The 15,886-nt window shown below is 36.4% G+C and overlaps 3 protein-coding genes and 1 long non-coding RNA gene across 5 annotated transcripts in view; all 4 read right to left on the reverse strand.

Moving 5' to 3' along the window:
• LOC111809281 (elongation factor 1-alpha-like) overlaps positions 1-6,233 on the reverse strand; it is a 9,452-nt gene extending 3,219 nt beyond the window's left edge. Inside the window, exons 1-2 of the mRNA XM_023695723.1 lie at positions 6,139-6,233; positions 5,123-5,397 (exon numbers count right to left, since the gene is read on the reverse strand). Of these exons, the coding sequence (XP_023551491.1) occupies positions 5,123-5,370 (248 nt within the window). The 5' untranslated portion in view covers positions 5,371-5,397; positions 6,139-6,233. The remainder of the gene's footprint in view (positions 1-5,122; positions 5,398-6,138) is intronic.
• Positions 1,567-4,132, reverse strand: LOC111809280 (elongation factor 1-alpha-like). Its single transcript, XM_023695722.1, has 3 exons — positions 4,039-4,132; positions 2,809-3,297; positions 1,567-2,726 (listed from the first exon to the last, which is right to left on the reverse strand). The coding sequence occupies exons 2-3, from the start codon at positions 3,268-3,270 to the stop codon at positions 1,839-1,841; spliced, it is 1,350 nt and encodes a 449-aa protein (XP_023551490.1). The 5' UTR covers positions 3,271-3,297; positions 4,039-4,132; the 3' UTR covers positions 1,567-1,838.
• A 2,129-nt stretch (positions 6,234-8,362) lies between the features above and the next one.
• LOC111809449 lies at positions 8,363-9,391 on the reverse strand. Its single transcript, XR_002817230.1, has 3 exons — positions 9,152-9,391; positions 8,650-8,890; positions 8,363-8,480 (listed from the first exon to the last, which is right to left on the reverse strand). It is a non-coding gene; the product is annotated as an uncharacterized LOC111809449 (long non-coding RNA).
• Positions 9,392-10,390: 999 nt separating this feature from the next.
• LOC111809102 (nucleolar complex protein 2 homolog) lies at positions 10,391-15,642 on the reverse strand. Of its 2 annotated transcripts, none has more exons than XM_023695449.1 (13): positions 15,394-15,642; positions 15,157-15,217; positions 14,790-14,898; positions 14,651-14,711; positions 14,458-14,552; positions 13,910-13,978; positions 13,151-13,678; positions 12,541-12,843; positions 12,087-12,410; positions 11,253-11,459; positions 11,071-11,160; positions 10,886-10,978; positions 10,391-10,760 (listed from the first exon to the last, which is right to left on the reverse strand). In XM_023695449.1, exons 1-13 carry the CDS (start codon positions 15,500-15,502, stop codon positions 10,638-10,640), a joined length of 2,172 nt encoding a protein of 723 aa, XP_023551217.1. In that variant the 5' UTR covers positions 15,503-15,642; the 3' UTR covers positions 10,391-10,637. The 2 variants fall into 2 exon arrangements, with proteins under 2 accessions (XP_023551217.1, XP_023551218.1); XM_023695450.1 differs by having other exon boundaries at positions 15,157-15,212; positions 15,394-15,513.
• Between the last annotated feature and the right edge of the window lie 244 nt (positions 15,643-15,886).

Raw genomic sequence — 15,886 nt, forward strand, 5'->3', positions numbered from 1 at the left:
TTTTTTTTTTTTTTTTTTTTACTTTATTTATAATTTTAAATGAACGATTCATTATTTATTTAATAAAACTTTTTTTTACTTTAATTAAATCGATTAATTTAATTTTTAATGTGAAAAATCATTCTTTCACATGAAAATCATTCTTTCACAAATAAAGTCCGGCCTCCGCTAATTTAAAGAATGATTGTGGTTTATAAACAAATAATAGGCCTTTTTGGAAGGCCAGGCCTCGATCCAAAGCAAAGTCATGAGATCTTATGTCAATATCATAGTGTCATGAGACCTTATGTCAATATCATACAAGGCATGAGAGCTTATGCCAATATCATACATTGTAAAGAGTTGTGTTCGTCTAACATAATTTTTAATGTGAAAAATCATTCTTTCACATGAAAATCATTGTTTCACAAATAAAAGTCCGGCCTCCGCTAATTTATGAAATGATTGTGGTTTATAAACAAATAATAGGCTTTTTGGAAGGTCAGCCTGTAAATCCCAAAACAAAGTCATGAGAGCTTATAACAATATCATACCAAAGGCATGAGAGCTTATGCCAATATCATACCATTGTGAAGAGTTGTGTTCGTCTAACATGATATCATTGTGAAGAGTTGTGTTCGTCTAACATGATATCAGAGTCATGCCCTAAACTTAGTCATGACAATAGATTGGTAAATTCTCAAATGTCGAACAAATTACTCCAATAAGAAAAAGGAGTCAAGCCTCCTTGAAAGGTATGAAGGCTGTAAAAAATGACCAAAAAGAAAAAGGTCTACTTGAAGGTACGAACGCTGTAAAAAATGACTAAAGACTACAAAGGAGTCGAGCCTCAATTTCCTCGAAGGTACGAAGGCAGTCATTATAAGACTAAAAAAAGGAAAAGGAGAGTTATTCTAAGACTAAAAAAAGGAAAAGGAGTCAAATCTCCTAGAACGTATTAAGTGACTCCTCGAAGGTACGAAGCCAGTAAAAAATGACTAAAGGTACGAAGGCAGTCAAAAATGACTAAGACTCCAAAGGAGTCGAGCCTCAGCCTCGATTTCCTCGAAGGTACACTAAGGTTCCAAAGGAGTCGAGCCTCGTCGAAGGTATGAAGTGACTCCTCGAAGGTACGAAGGCAGTCAAAAAATGACTAAGACTCCAAAGGAGTCGAGCCTCGATTAAGGGGAGGCGTGATTCGAAGGTACGAAGGCAGTCAAAAAATGACTAAGACTCCAAAGGAGTCGAGCCTCGATTAAGGGGAGGCGTGATTTGTTTGAGGGAGATGTTGGACGATGAAAGTCCCACATCGACTCATTTAGAGAAGGTTTAGGGGAGGCGTGCTTTAGTTGAGGGGAGGGGTTGGATGATGAAAGCGGGCTAAGGGAATGATCATGGGTCAAGGTGTTGGATGATGAAAGTCCCACGTCATTGTTTATAATGAAAGAATCTTTTTATGTTCCAATTTCAATCCTATGACAAGAATTTAAAAACAAGAAGAAAAGGATAATGAAAATAGGTAAAATTAAAATTAATTCAAAGTACATAAAATTCAGTAAAATTAAAATTAATTCAAGGTACAGAAAATTATCTACTAAAACGGTATGTAATTAAATAAGAATTACAATAATGTGTGAATAATTTAAACCAGAAATTCAAAATAGAGACAAACTATATGGACTTTCCCACCGACGGTCAAGCACCCAATTCTGAGAGAGGCTACTCAGCGAGGACGGGAGAGAAGATTTAAAGAGAAAGCAACAGAAACCGACACAAAACAGAACACGTAATTGATTGCAACTATTAACAAGATGATAATGGTTGCCTTCTGTGGCGCCTACAGCAGCTAACCGCACCATTCACTTACCAGATTTCTTAACAGCTGACTTGGTGACCTTGGCACCGCTTGGATCCTTCTTTTCCACGCTCTTGATAACACCGACGGCCACTGTTTGACGCATGTCCCTCACGGCAAATCGTCCAAGTGGTGGATATGTGGCGAATGTTTCCACCACCATGGGCTTGGTGGGGATCATCTTAACAAATCCAGCATCGCCGTTTTTCAAGAACTTGGGTTCTTTCTCGAGTTCTTTACCGGATCGCCTGTCAATCTTGGTCAAAATCTCAGAGAATTTAACGGCAATATGAGAGGTATGGCAATCAAGAACTGGGGCATAACCATTTCCAATCTGCCCTGGATGGTTCATGATGATAACTTGGGCAGTGAAATTGGCAGCTTCCTTGGCGGGATCATCCTTGGAATTTGAGGCAACGAATCCACGCTTGAGATCCTTCACGGCAACGTTCTTCACGTTGAACCCCACGTTGTCACCAGGGAGGGCTTCTTGGAGAGCTTCATGGTGCATCTCAACAGACTTTACCTCGGTAGTCAGTCCAGAGGGGGCGAAGGTCACGACCATACCAGGTTTCAGAATACCTGTCTCAACACGACCCACTGGCACAGTGCCAATACCTCCGATCTTGTAGACATCCTGAAGTGGAAGGCGAAGGGGCTTGTCAGATGGTCTCTTGGGCTCTTGGATCAAGTCGAGGGCCTCAAGAAGGGTTGGGCCCTTGTACCAGTCGAGGTTGGTGGATCTTTCAATCATGTTGTCACCCTCAAATCCAGAGATTGGGACGAAGGGAATTTTGTCTGGGTTGTAGCCAACCTTCTTGAGGTAGGAAGAAACTTCCTTCACAATTTCGTCGTATCTAGATTTGGAGTACTTGGGAGTGGTGGCATCCATCTGTCACAAAACACACTTATTCAGCAAAGTTACCCATAATAAATGAACGGGAAGAATACAAAATTATAATGAACAACATTACCTTGTTGCAGCAGCAAATCATTTGTCTTACACCAAGAGTGAAGGCAAGAAGGGCGTGTTCACGGGTCTGCCCATCCTTCGAAATACCAGCTTCAAAACCTCCGGTAGTAGAGTCGATGATAAGAACAGCACAGTCGGCCTGGGATGTTCCAGTAATCATGTTCTTGATGAAGTCACGATGGCCTGGAGCATCAATAACAGTGCAGTAGTATTTGGTGGTCTCGAACTTCCACAGGGCAATGTCAATTGTGATACCACGCTCACGTTCAGCCTTGAGCTTGTCCAACACCCAGGCATACTTGAAGGATCTCTTGTTCATCTCAGCAGCTTCCTTCTCAAACCTCTCAATAACACGCTTGTCAATGCCTCCAAGCTTGTAGATCAAATGACCAGTGGTGGTCGACTTGCCAGAATCGACGTGGCCAATGACCACAATGTTGATGTGAACCTTCTCCTTACCCATACTTGAATCTCAGCAAAAAATAAGAACCTGTTGCAAAATAAAAACAGGATATGAAATAATGATACGAATATAAATCAACCAAATAACACTCTATAATGAAAAAACCTATAGATAATACATACATCTGAATAGATGGCTCGGATGATCCAAAAACCTATATTTTTAACAATATAAACATACTTCATCGACTAAATCCTTAAACGAGAGCGCGGGAGAAGAGGAAATTACTTATCCCATTTAGTAGCTACGCAAGACGTAAGTTTAAATTATTAAGAACATACGTTAACATCAAAAAGAGATTTCAAAGACATATCGACACCAGTGTTTCTAAATCAAGGACACCCGTCATAAGATCAATTACAAAAACAAATACGTTACGTACTCAGGATCCAGAGGGAACGACGCAAGTGCATAAGCAACGTAAACAACATCAGGTCAAAGCGATTTCAGAACGAGAAAAGTATCCAAATATTGTATAAGAACATCTAATTTTCGATCGTAAATTAATAACATCTACTACGAATTCACATCATTCCAATGAATCAAGAGGAAGAAATTACACAAAATAAGCACCAAAAACGACAAAATTAAAATAAAAAGAGAACTCGAATCTCGAACCACATGCGATTTCAGAAATCGAAGCAAAGATTAATTCAATTGAAATGGATCATAATCCACACGTACAGATTATAATAACAAGGTGAATATATCTAAAGAAGTGGAAGAATATACAGAAAAGAAGAATCGAACAGGAGTAAGAAGAAGGACCTGCTGTTAAAACCTCGCAGCGACTGCGAGAGAGAACAGAGTGAATGGGTAATGCTAGATTGTTGGCGCAAGTAGGGTTCGAACCTTGAGGAGCTTTAAATACACTGTCTCTCAATTCTCAGTTGACGAAATTACCCCTTTAAATATCGTAAGTTTCCAATTGTGGGCCCATTTCTCTCTTGTCCTTCGTCCACAAACTTGCTATGCAAGAAAATGGTCACAGCAGCCTCGTTGACTTGTGGCTCAATTATATTAAATTTTATAAAAAAAATTCAAATTACAAAATAATAATTATTAATAATAAAAGAGAAAAAAAAATTATTATTTTTACTCGTAAGCTTATTAAGTTAATCTCCGGGATGGTATGTAAGGAAGTGACGCCTCATGATCTCACAATCCATACCTCCTCAAGGGGCACAACATCTTCACTGATACACTACATCGCGTTTGGCTTTGATACCATTTGTAACATCATAAGTCCACCGCTAGCAGATATTGTCCACTTTTACTCATAAACTTATTAAGTTAATATCTCCGAGATTGTATGTAAGGAAGTAAAGTATAACCACCCAAGTCCGCCGCTAACATATTGTCTGTGTTTGGCCCGTCATATATTGTCTTCAGCCTCATGATCTCACAATCCACACCTCCTGAAGGAGCGCAACATCTTCACTGACACACTACCTCGTGTCTGGCTCTGATACCATTTGTAACAGCATAAGCCACCGCTAGCAGATATTGTTCACTTTTGTCCATTACATCAACCTCACAATTTTACAACGCATCTACTATGAAGAGGTTTCAACACTCTTATAAGGATTGTTTCGTTCCTCTCTCCAACCAATGTGGGATCTCACATAAAATGAGAAAGCTGATGAGATACAAAAAAACGTTAAGTACTTAAAAAATCATTCCAAATTGACCTTAAAATTTGATAAGCACAACAATTTTGTTTTTTTATACATATTTCTTTCTCGTTTGAACGGCAAAGCTCAAGTAAATAATCAATAGTTACGCTCTATCATTTTTCCGTAGCATAATCATGAAAATTNCTGGAGCATCAATAACAGTGCAGTAGTATTTGGTGGTCTCGAACTTCCACAGGGCAATGTCAATTGTGATACCACGCTCACGTTCAGCCTTGAGCTTGTCCAACACCCAGGCATACTTGAAGGATCTCTTGTTCATCTCAGCAGCTTCCTTCTCAAACCTCTCAATAACACGCTTGTCAATGCCTCCAAGCTTGTAGATCAAATGACCAGTGGTGGTCGACTTGCCAGAATCGACGTGGCCAATGACCACAATGTTGATGTGAACCTTCTCCTTACCCATACTTGAATCTCAGCAAAAAATAAGAACCTGTTGCAAAATAAAAACAGGATATGAAATAATGATACGAATATAAATCAACCAAATAACACTCTATAATGAAAAAACCTATAGATAATACATACATCTGAATAGATGGCTCGGATGATCCAAAAACCTATATTTTTAACAATATAAACATACTTCATCGACTAAATCCTTAAACGAGAGCGCGGGAGAAGAGGAAATTACTTATCCCATTTAGTAGCTACGCAAGACGTAAGTTTAAATTATTAAGAACATACGTTAACATCAAAAAGAGATTTCAAAGACATATCGACACCAGTGTTTCTAAATCAAGGACACCCGTCATAAGATCAATTACAAAAACAAATACGTTACGTACTCAGGATCCAGAGGGAACGACGCAAGTGCATAAGCAACGTAAACAACATCAGGTCAAAGCGATTTCAGAACGAGAAAAGTATCCAAATATTGTATAAGAACATCTAATTTTCGATCGTAAATTAATAACATCTACTACGAATTCACATCATTCCAATGAATCAAGAGGAAGAAATTACACAAAATAAGCACCAAAAACGACAAAATTAAAATAAAAAGAGAACTCGAATCTCGAACCACATGCGATTTCAGAAATCGAAGCAAAGATTAATTCAATTGAAATGGATCATAATCCACACGTACAGATTATAATAACAAGGTGAATATATCTAAAGAAGTGGAAGAATATACAGAAAAGAAGAATCGAACAGGAGTAAGAAGAAGGACCTGCTGTTAAAACCTCGCAGCGACTGCGAGAGAGAACAGAGTGAATGGGTAATGCTAGATTGTTGGCGCAAGTAGGGTTCGAACCTTGAGGAGCTTTAAATACACTGTCTCTCAATTCTCAGTTGACGAAATTACCCCTTTAAATATCGTAAGTTTCCAATTGTGGGCCCATTTCTCTCTTGTCCTTCGTCCACAAACTTGCTATGCAAGAAAATGGTCACAGCAGCCTCGTTGACTTGTGGCTCAATTATATTAAATTTTATAAAAAAAATTCAAATTACAAAATAATAATTATTAATAATAAAAGAGAAAAAAAAATTATTATTTTTACTCGTAAGCTTATTAAGTTAATCTCCGGGATGGTATGTAAGGAAGTGACGCCTCATGATCTCACAATCCATACCTCCTCAAGGGGCACAACATCTTCACTGATACACTACATCGCGTTTGGCTTTGATACCATTTGTAACATCATAAGTCCACCGCTAGCAGATATTGTCCACTTTTACTCATAAACTTATTAAGTTAATATCTCCGAGATTGTATGTAAGGAAGTAAAGTATAACCACCCAAGTCCGCCGCTAACATATTGTCTGTGTTTGGCCCGTCATATATTGTCTTCAGCCTCATGATCTCACAATCCACACCTCCTGAAGGAGCGCAACATCTTCACTGACACACTACCTCGTGTCTGGCTCTGATACCATTTGTAACAGCATAAGCCACCGCTAGCAGATATTGTTCACTTTTGTCCATTACATCAACCTCACAATTTTACAACGCATCTACTATGAAGAGGTTTCAACACTCTTATAAGGATTGTTTCGTTCCTCTCTCCAACCAATGTGGGATCTCACATAAAATGAGAAAGCTGATGAGATACAAAAAAACGTTAAGTACTTAAAAAATCATTCCAAATTGACCTTAAAATTTGATAAGCACAACAATTTTGTTTTTTTATACATATTTCTTTCTCGTTTGAACGGCAAAGCTCAAGTAAATAATCAATAGTTACGCTCTATCATTTTTCCGTAGCATAATCATGAAAATTTTAAATATAAGGATTTTAAAATAAACAGATAACGTGATCGTGTCATAAGAGAGTATCAGAGCTATTAAGTGTCGATTTTCATTCAAATAAATCATCTTAAATATAAGGATTTTAAAATAAACAGATAACGTGATCGTGTCGTAAGAGAGTATCAGAGCTATTAAGTGTCGATTTTCATTAAAATAAATCATCGTTAAATTGAAGGATTCAAAGAAGGATTTGAATTTCTTTCCTTCCCCATAAAAATTCAACCTTAACCCAAAAGACCATTTCCTATGGAAGAAATACTTTGAAATCTTTTAAATTTGACTAATATTCTTTTTTTTAGTCCAAATCTAATTTGAAAATTGGTTTGCGTCTACATATATAATATAGTCTTTTAAACTAATAAATACGTTATCGAATATTTAATTTCACTTCTACTCCATTGTTTAAGTTATTTAAATCATTAAATATATGGTGAGTTTATGTAAATTATAGATATTAAATTAACGTAAAAAATAATGTATTAAAATATAAATGGATCATATTTTTCAAAATAATCAATCGAAAATAAAGAATTTTTTTTATATATTTTAATTAACCTTGAAAAATAAATAAAAACATTTAAAAAAAATGAAAAGTATGGTTTTAAATAAAAAAAAATAAAAAATACTATTACATTTTCAAAATTTTCAATAACACTCTTAAATTAAAAAAAAAAAATTAAAAATTAAATTAAAAAATAAAAAATAAAATCTGGTAACTCTGGGCATAGGCCCTAATGACTTTGCTTTAGGCTTCTAAAAGAAAATAGGACTTTCATCCAACAAACACGACCAAATGAAAAAGAGAAAAAAAAAAAGGGACACAGGAAATTATATAGATTAAATCGAACTATTTATTGTTATAAAATAGTTACTATATAATTATATATACGCACATTTATTTTATTTTTATTTAATTTCATAATTATTAGTTTAGATATTTAATCCAAACCCACTAAATAATAATTTTTAACGTAGTTTTTAATTAAGTATTTGAAAATAAATAAATAAATATTTTATTTTTATTAAATATTTAGAAAGTAATAGTAGTTGTTTGGATTAAAAATTTACAATCTAAATCAAGATGAAAAAAAAAAAAAAGGAGAAAAGAGAAATTACCGTCTAAATTGTCGCATGAAGCGAACTTGGTCTGCAATCCGCCTGAATTTGAAATCCCTTTCTCCGTCTGCGCTTCTAGAAAGTCCGCACGACCAATGAACTACCCACACTTTCTGTTTCGTCTCTCTACCAATTTGTGGCTGAGCCTATAAGATCCCCGTGAAGCAAATCTATTCAACTTATGGATTTCAAATTTTTCTCTCATGATCTTTAATGCTTTTTCTTTCTAGTTTTCATCAACGGTTGATCATCATCAATCGGCTTCAATTTGCATTTTAGCAGAACTTAGAAATGATAGTTGCTAAGGATTCTTACCGAGGAGAAGATGCTTCCATCAATGAAGATCATCCATATCCGCATGATGAAGAAGCCGAAGAAACGCTCTCTTTATGCGACCTTCCAATTTTCAGCGATGAATCAAATTGCGACAAGCAGGATCGGAGCGCTTCGTTTGACAACGAAGATACATTCTTCGAGTTTTTCAGCGATAATTTCTCTGTTTCTGATTCGACTTATTCAGGATCCGGTGACATAATTTTCTGCGGGAAATTTATACCTGAAAAACAGCCGAGCGAATCACAAAACACAGAGAGAATTGCATCGGAGAAATTTTCCGAAAAGAATTGCCAATTTCGAACGAAATCACACTCGTTCGACACTAAAAAATCGTCTGCAATTGACGCAAGAGGTTGTGAAATCGCTTACGCTAGAACGACGAGACGAGTTAAAAGCTTCGATCCGATTTCCATTTCACTGCCGAAGAATCCTGAGTGCATCAAGCGGAAGAGAACCAGGAAAATGGAGAAATACGACTTACCGGCGGAGAGAGCGATGATAATGGAATCGTGGCCGAAGAAATCGCGCTGGTTCTTGTTTCTGTTTGGTAGCATGAGGCTTCCAAAGGAGATGGAACTGAGTGAGATAAGGGCAAGGCAGCAGCGGAGCATACGCCCAGCGATGTTCTTGCCGTCGGAGGAGAGGACAGTGGCCAGAGGAAGCAGTGGAAAGAAGACGACGGCTCATGTGCTATGGAAGGTTCTTGGGACATTGGTAATGGGCTGTAGTAGCAGCAGCGATCAAAACGTCGTCGTAAAAGGTTCCTTAAGGCCCATTCCAGTCGCGTGAGATTAGAAAGTGGAAAGCCGGTTTTGGAGATGCTTTTTACATGAGGATCGTCCTAAATTATATTTACTTTTTTTTTTTTTTCATTCATTTCTTTTTTGTGTAACAAAATCAATTAATATTCAATAACTAAAATAAAATGTGATTAAGAAAAAATATATATTAATTTCTATATTTTAAAAGAATTCTTATATGCTGAGGATTGCAATAATAACTCTTATGAGCTAAGAAAATATTTAAGCCATAATTATGATTATAATATTAAAAATTATCGAATTTTTTTATCCCAAAGCAATATTTATTATTATTTTTACCCATATTGGTTTGATAATTTATTCAAAAAGTAAAATATTCATTTATTTTAAATTTATTTATAAAAACTGTTGGAGAATATATAATTAAAAAATGAATAATATATATATATATAATCCCCTTAAATCCTCCAAAATTCTGTCTTTCATGCAAACATAAAATACAATTTATTGACGAACAGTATGGTTCTGTTCACAAACAGGTTGCAATATTTTAAAAAAAATAGTATAAAATTATTTTTAAAATTTGTATAATAAAAAACCAAGAAATATATGTTCATTTAAAATAATTCTACGAACCAAACAATAAACATGAAGCAATGTCTTTGGAATAATTCGACCTAGAAAAGCAGCTAAGCGGTTTAGGGTTTAGGGTTCAGGGTTCTAAGGTTCCGGTCAAATCATCCAACGAGAAGGCACAAATTAAGTTATCATCTTACTAAAAGTTAGCTAGGTTATGGCTCTTCTTCTTTTAATAAATTTAGTCTCTTAAAAATTTAAACGTTCTAAGATTTTGAATTTTTAAAACTTCAGACAATATAGACACAAAATTAAAAGTTCAGAGGCTACACGGAGAAATACATACATCCATTTAGAGTACTGAAGAACAAGCAAGATGACTGGATATAAAAGATATGAAGGATGACTTGTAAACAAAATTGATATTACCCCAAAGACAATGAATTTCAATGCCCTAACTAATCTAAAAGTACAATTCTAATATCTAACTTGTTGGCTCCTGATTAATGTGATATAGATCGATTTCTGAAATTACCAAAGGGCTAAAAAATCTCACAATATTTGGAGAAAGATGACTGATAAAAACCTGTTACCTCGTATTAGAAAATGAACACGACCACCAACGAGTCCTCAAGTTTTCCTCTTTTTCGCTCGTTTCTTCTCGGGCTGTACTTTGCCATTAGTAGCCGATTCAATTTGGTTGTTGTTTTCAAGCTGTTGTCTTTTCTTTTTGTTCTTGTTGGCTCCAGGTAACTACAAAATCGGCTTTGGTAAGCAAGATCATAACTAAGAAAACATATTAATGTGAGGAAAATCTATTAACATTAGCAGTTGTTGCAACAAATTCAATGTTTTAAGCATGAGAGGCGAAGTAGTACCTTTTTATCCAGAGACATATGCCTGGATGCAGCTTTGTCCAATACGCTTTTGTAATATTGTGTAAACGGAGCGTTGCTGTTGCATTTCTCTAGCTGCAATCGTCACATAATGCAAATGATACGTGTCGGTTGCTAGGAGTGAGAAACCGAAACAATTAAACGGTAAGAAGAAAAGGGAAGGAAACCTGAAGAAATGATTCAACAGCTTGCTGATCTTTGGGTGAAAATGAGACTTCATTTCTCTTTTTTTGCACGAAGTCGATATTCTGCTCAACCTGAATGGCAAACAAAAGGTCTAAGAATATGTAGAGCATGAATAGATAGAACGTAGGATCGACACGATTCAAACACAAAATACATTCTTTACCTGATCAATAAAACGCTTTACCAATCGCTTGAGGTTCTCGGTTGTAGTTGTCGCATGAAACTTCTTGAGTTGAGTAAGTGGAATAGTAGCAAGTTCAGGGAAAGATATACTGTAGCTCCATTGAGCAAAGTGAGCTGAAAGAAGCTCAATGGAAGATAAAACACATTCCTCCATAAAGTTCCGCGACTTCAACCAATTTTTTGGCAGCTGCATTAATAACTTCTAGAGTTACTACAACTGAAAGAAATAAATGCTAGGTAGAAGAGAGAAATTGAAATCCATGCATTTAGCAAAACAATGGTTTTATTTCTTGATCACGTGAACAAACAAGGTGTGAGATCCCACATCGGTTGGGGAGGAGAACAAAACATTTTTTATAAGGGTGTGGAAACCTCTCCCTAGCAGATGCGTTTTAAAAACTTTGAAGGGAGGCCCGAAAGAGAAAGCCCAAAGAGGACAATATCTGCTAGCGGTAAGCTTGGGCTGTTACAAATGGTATCAAAGCCAGACACCAGATGATGTGCTCGCGAGGAGGCAGAGCCCCAAAGGGGGGTGGACATGAGGCGGTGTTCCAACAAGGACGTTGGGCCCCGAAGGAAGGTGGATTGTGAGATCCCACATCAGTTGGGGAGGAGAATGAAGTATTCTTTACAAGGGTGTGGAAATCTCTCCTTAGGAGACGCATTTTAAAAACTTTGAAGGGAAGCTCGAAAGAGAAAGCCCAAAAAGGACAATATCTGTTAGCAGTGGGCTTGGGCTGTTACATAATGCATAATTGCAGAATCACAAAATACATGAACATTCATATGTATGTATAAAGCATAAAGGTATAACCTGTAGGGCAGACAAGTGGTTGAAGTGAGCTCCTGGATTCTTGCTCTCCTTGCCGGGTATATGTTCCAAAATATCCAACACTGTTGATGCAACAGGAATAAAAATCCCACTGGAGCTGGAAAGATGATTCAACCACTGAATGCATTTAACTCTTAAAGGTAGATATCTAGGACCAGGAAACAATACGGCCACTCCATTTATAATCTGAATAATATTATAGAGCAGTGTTTGGAAATCATAATCCTGGAAATTTGCAGCAATGAACTTGACCCAGAGATCAATGCAATTGATATATTGCCAACTGCACATCATCTTGACAGCTTCCTGCAAAGAGAAGTACAGCCATGGAGAAAGTATTGTAAATGAAAATAGGCTTCCAGTAAGCTTGAACAAACAATAATACATTAAAAGTTCTTGATTCAAGGAAGCAAGATAAGGCACCCTGACAGCTTACTTTCTTCTTTGTTCGTAAACCCTGATGCAGTATCTTTGTAAGTTGCTGGATTGAAGCCTTGGCTCTAGTAGTAGTTCTATGGACATCAAGAGAGCATAACTCAACAAAGGAGTCTCTCAGAAATTGCATATGTTTATGCAGAATCGGCTCTGCAAATTTGCTGTTAGCAATGAAAGCCTTGTACATTTTAATCCAGCAGGAGTCGAAGCCATTAGAACCAAGCATAGAACTCAAGTCTCGTATTATGAGAAATGAGAGGGACGAGAGCGTTCCTTCACCAGTCGCCCACAAATGTACTGCAATCTGCATCAGTGGATTCTTATATTTTAGTGGCGAGTCCTTTTACATTAGCGGTACGAGACAAATGAGTATATAGGATTAACAGGCTACTGGTAGCAATGAATGAAGAACAATACACAGGACCAAAATATGGTCATCTTCATCTATGGTCAGGAAATATGAGAAAATTTTAAAATTTCTTGGTGTGAGCTCAAATTTGAATGAAATTAAATGGAAACGAAACCTGAGAAAGGTAGATATATCCATACTAGCTTCAAATGCATCAACAAAAAAAACAAGGTAAGAAAATCAATGTAAAACGTATACATGCCTTGATGAGCCGCCGCTGTAGAGAAGGGAAAGCTGCAAAAAATATTATGGATGCTCTTATTTGAGCCAAGGCGAACCTCAATATCTCAGTTTCTGAAGCGTCATTCAAGAGAAATAAGCAACTCCTTAAATATGACTTGATTAAAGGCTTGACCGCTTTCCATTTTTGGGTGTTTTTCATTTCTAAAATTGTCTCCTTCTTCACTCTGGAGTTCGTGAGTCCTAGATGCTCCCTAAATAAATTGTCAGCCTCACCGAGTGTGAAGATTAATATCTTGGAGAAAGTTTCACTGTTTCCAATTTTATAACATCTGACAGCATCTACATTGCTTGCTGCTTCAGATCCATAGTGACACGCAGCTCGATACCCGTTTATTAGACTGGTAAGAAGAGACAAATCATGCTTGTTCTTAACTTGATCACACAAGGAATCGACAACAGAGCTACTCAGCAAAAAGCCTTTATTAGAACTATTGCTCTGTTCTTCTCGATTTAGACCATCATCATTGATGGTTTCCTCATCAGAACTCTGTCCAAGGAAAACATTGAGAGAAGAGGAAAACAATCAGATGGAAAAGGATTTAAAAAAAAAAGACATTAAAACATAATTGGCTAACAGTACTCGTTTCAACACGATTAAAGTTTATAGAGTACTAAATTAATAAATAAGGAACAAAGGAAAAGGGAGGAATTTAACAAACCTTAAACAAATCATTCATAAACAAAATTGAAGTAACATAGCACTCTACATAATACTTACAGCGTCTTCGTCTCTGAAAGGCGTAACTGCCTTATTATTGGTTTCCAGAAACTTCAAGAATCCTGGATCCTGAAAATCTTCCAAGTAAAGCAATAAATTAAAATACCCAGTAATAGAGTGAAAATTAAACAATCGTTATAAGATGAAAAGAGAAGAAAAAAAAAACGCCACCGGCGACTCTAGCTTCAAATGATTAAACAGTGTTGGTGAAAGCATTGAAAATTTACATAAACCCTCTGGAGATCATTAAAATCAATCATAAATCTTAGTCCAAATTGTGATAATTGATTAATTCATTCCAAAAAAGCATAAACCCTTGTACTTAATGATGCCAAGCACCCAGTATCGGAAATCAGCCGCTGGCTACAGATTTTTGAAGTCCAGAAATAATGCAGAGCATTAAACACAATGCAATGCTATGAATAAGTAAAAGAAATCTTTTGCACATCCTAAATTCATGTATACCTAGGATTCATTTGGCATGCATTTTACTTGCCCTGGCATTTCTTATCAAGTGGAGACGGAGATTAAATAAAGTACAGCATTACCTTTTCTTTCAACCTATTCAATTGCTTTGCTTTCTTTGTGAGTTCTGAAAGAATTTCTTTGTTCTGATCCGATAAATGGTTGGGACTAACCATGTCTGCAAAATAACACCAACAATTGACGACAGGATCAAAGGAAGTATCAGGATAAAGTACAAGAAATTATTCACCATAGATAGCATGGAGGTAGACTCACCAGTGCCGCCTTCTGAATTATTGTCAATTCCATTTTCAGCAGTGTTAAACGAGCTTAATTCCTAATTGACAAATAACGTTAGAAATGCAATGACCCAATCAAATAATCATAAATCATATCGGCAAAACTCGGTAAAAACCTCTGAGATGTATCCATCGCTGTCAGAATCATTTTCAAGCATATCATATTCATCTTCACTGAAAATAGCATCCAAAGAAACATTGTCGTTTGCATCAGATTCACCATTCCTGCAAATAGAATCGTGAAATTTAAATGAATTAAATGGATAATGTAGCATGTTAAAAATTGAACCGCTCAAGAGAGATTAAACAAATTCGATATATATCCATACGTGTACCTTTTTGTGGCCAAGTAAATCACATAAAAAATATTATTCAGAGAGATGATTATCAGAATGAAGTTGACGACACAGACTAAACACAAATTGAGTGAGATTGATATAAACACGAAGCTCGAAAAGAATGAACAAAATGTTTAAGCATTACATTCGACTGTGGAGCTTCGATGCATCGTCCTTTTGATTTTCAACACCGTCCTTGATCTGTTCTACGAAATTTGAAGAAAAACCAAATAAATAACATAAAAAATAGCTGGAAACAAAATCGTTAAGCAGCTCAAGTCTGTAAACAAAAAAAGTATACAGAGAAAGAATGAACAGGAAAAAAAAACGTGTAGAATAATAAAATATATTTCAGAAATTAGGATTAGAACATGAATCTTACTTGACGGAGCTTTCTTTTTGAACATAGACTTCAGTTTCCGCTTCCTTTTGAGCACAGTCTGAAGATTTTTCTTCGCGAACTTCCTTGCTTTCTTCCCGAGCTTCCCCATTTCGTTGCTGTAGTACGAAGAATCAACACCAGAATTCAACTCCTCTTGTCGGAACTCCTGTAAGCACGTTGGTGGCTGGGAGGGGAAATTTCAGAGGAAGAGGAGGCAAAACTCGTTAGCCCGGCGACTGTCGAGGGAAGGGGAAGGGTTAATGTGCTTTCGGCTAGTACGAAAATGAAAACTGGGCTTTTCTACTGAACTTGGCCCATAACTTCGGCCCGTACGTGATTCGAAAGCCCAATATGGATTCAGCCCATCGTAGTGGACACGGCCCACGAGATGTTCATTAGAGTTGAAGGGAAATTATCATGAAAATAAGGATGTGAAATAACACCCAAAATGTATTTTAAAAAACCCAAAATTATATTTAATGTGAAATATAAT

This window comes from Cucurbita pepo, chromosome LG13 (genome assembly GCF_002806865.2).
Source record: "Cucurbita pepo subsp. pepo cultivar mu-cu-16 chromosome LG13, ASM280686v2, whole genome shotgun sequence".
In the NCBI taxonomy this organism is placed as follows: Eukaryota; Viridiplantae; Streptophyta; class Magnoliopsida; order Cucurbitales; family Cucurbitaceae; genus Cucurbita; species Cucurbita pepo.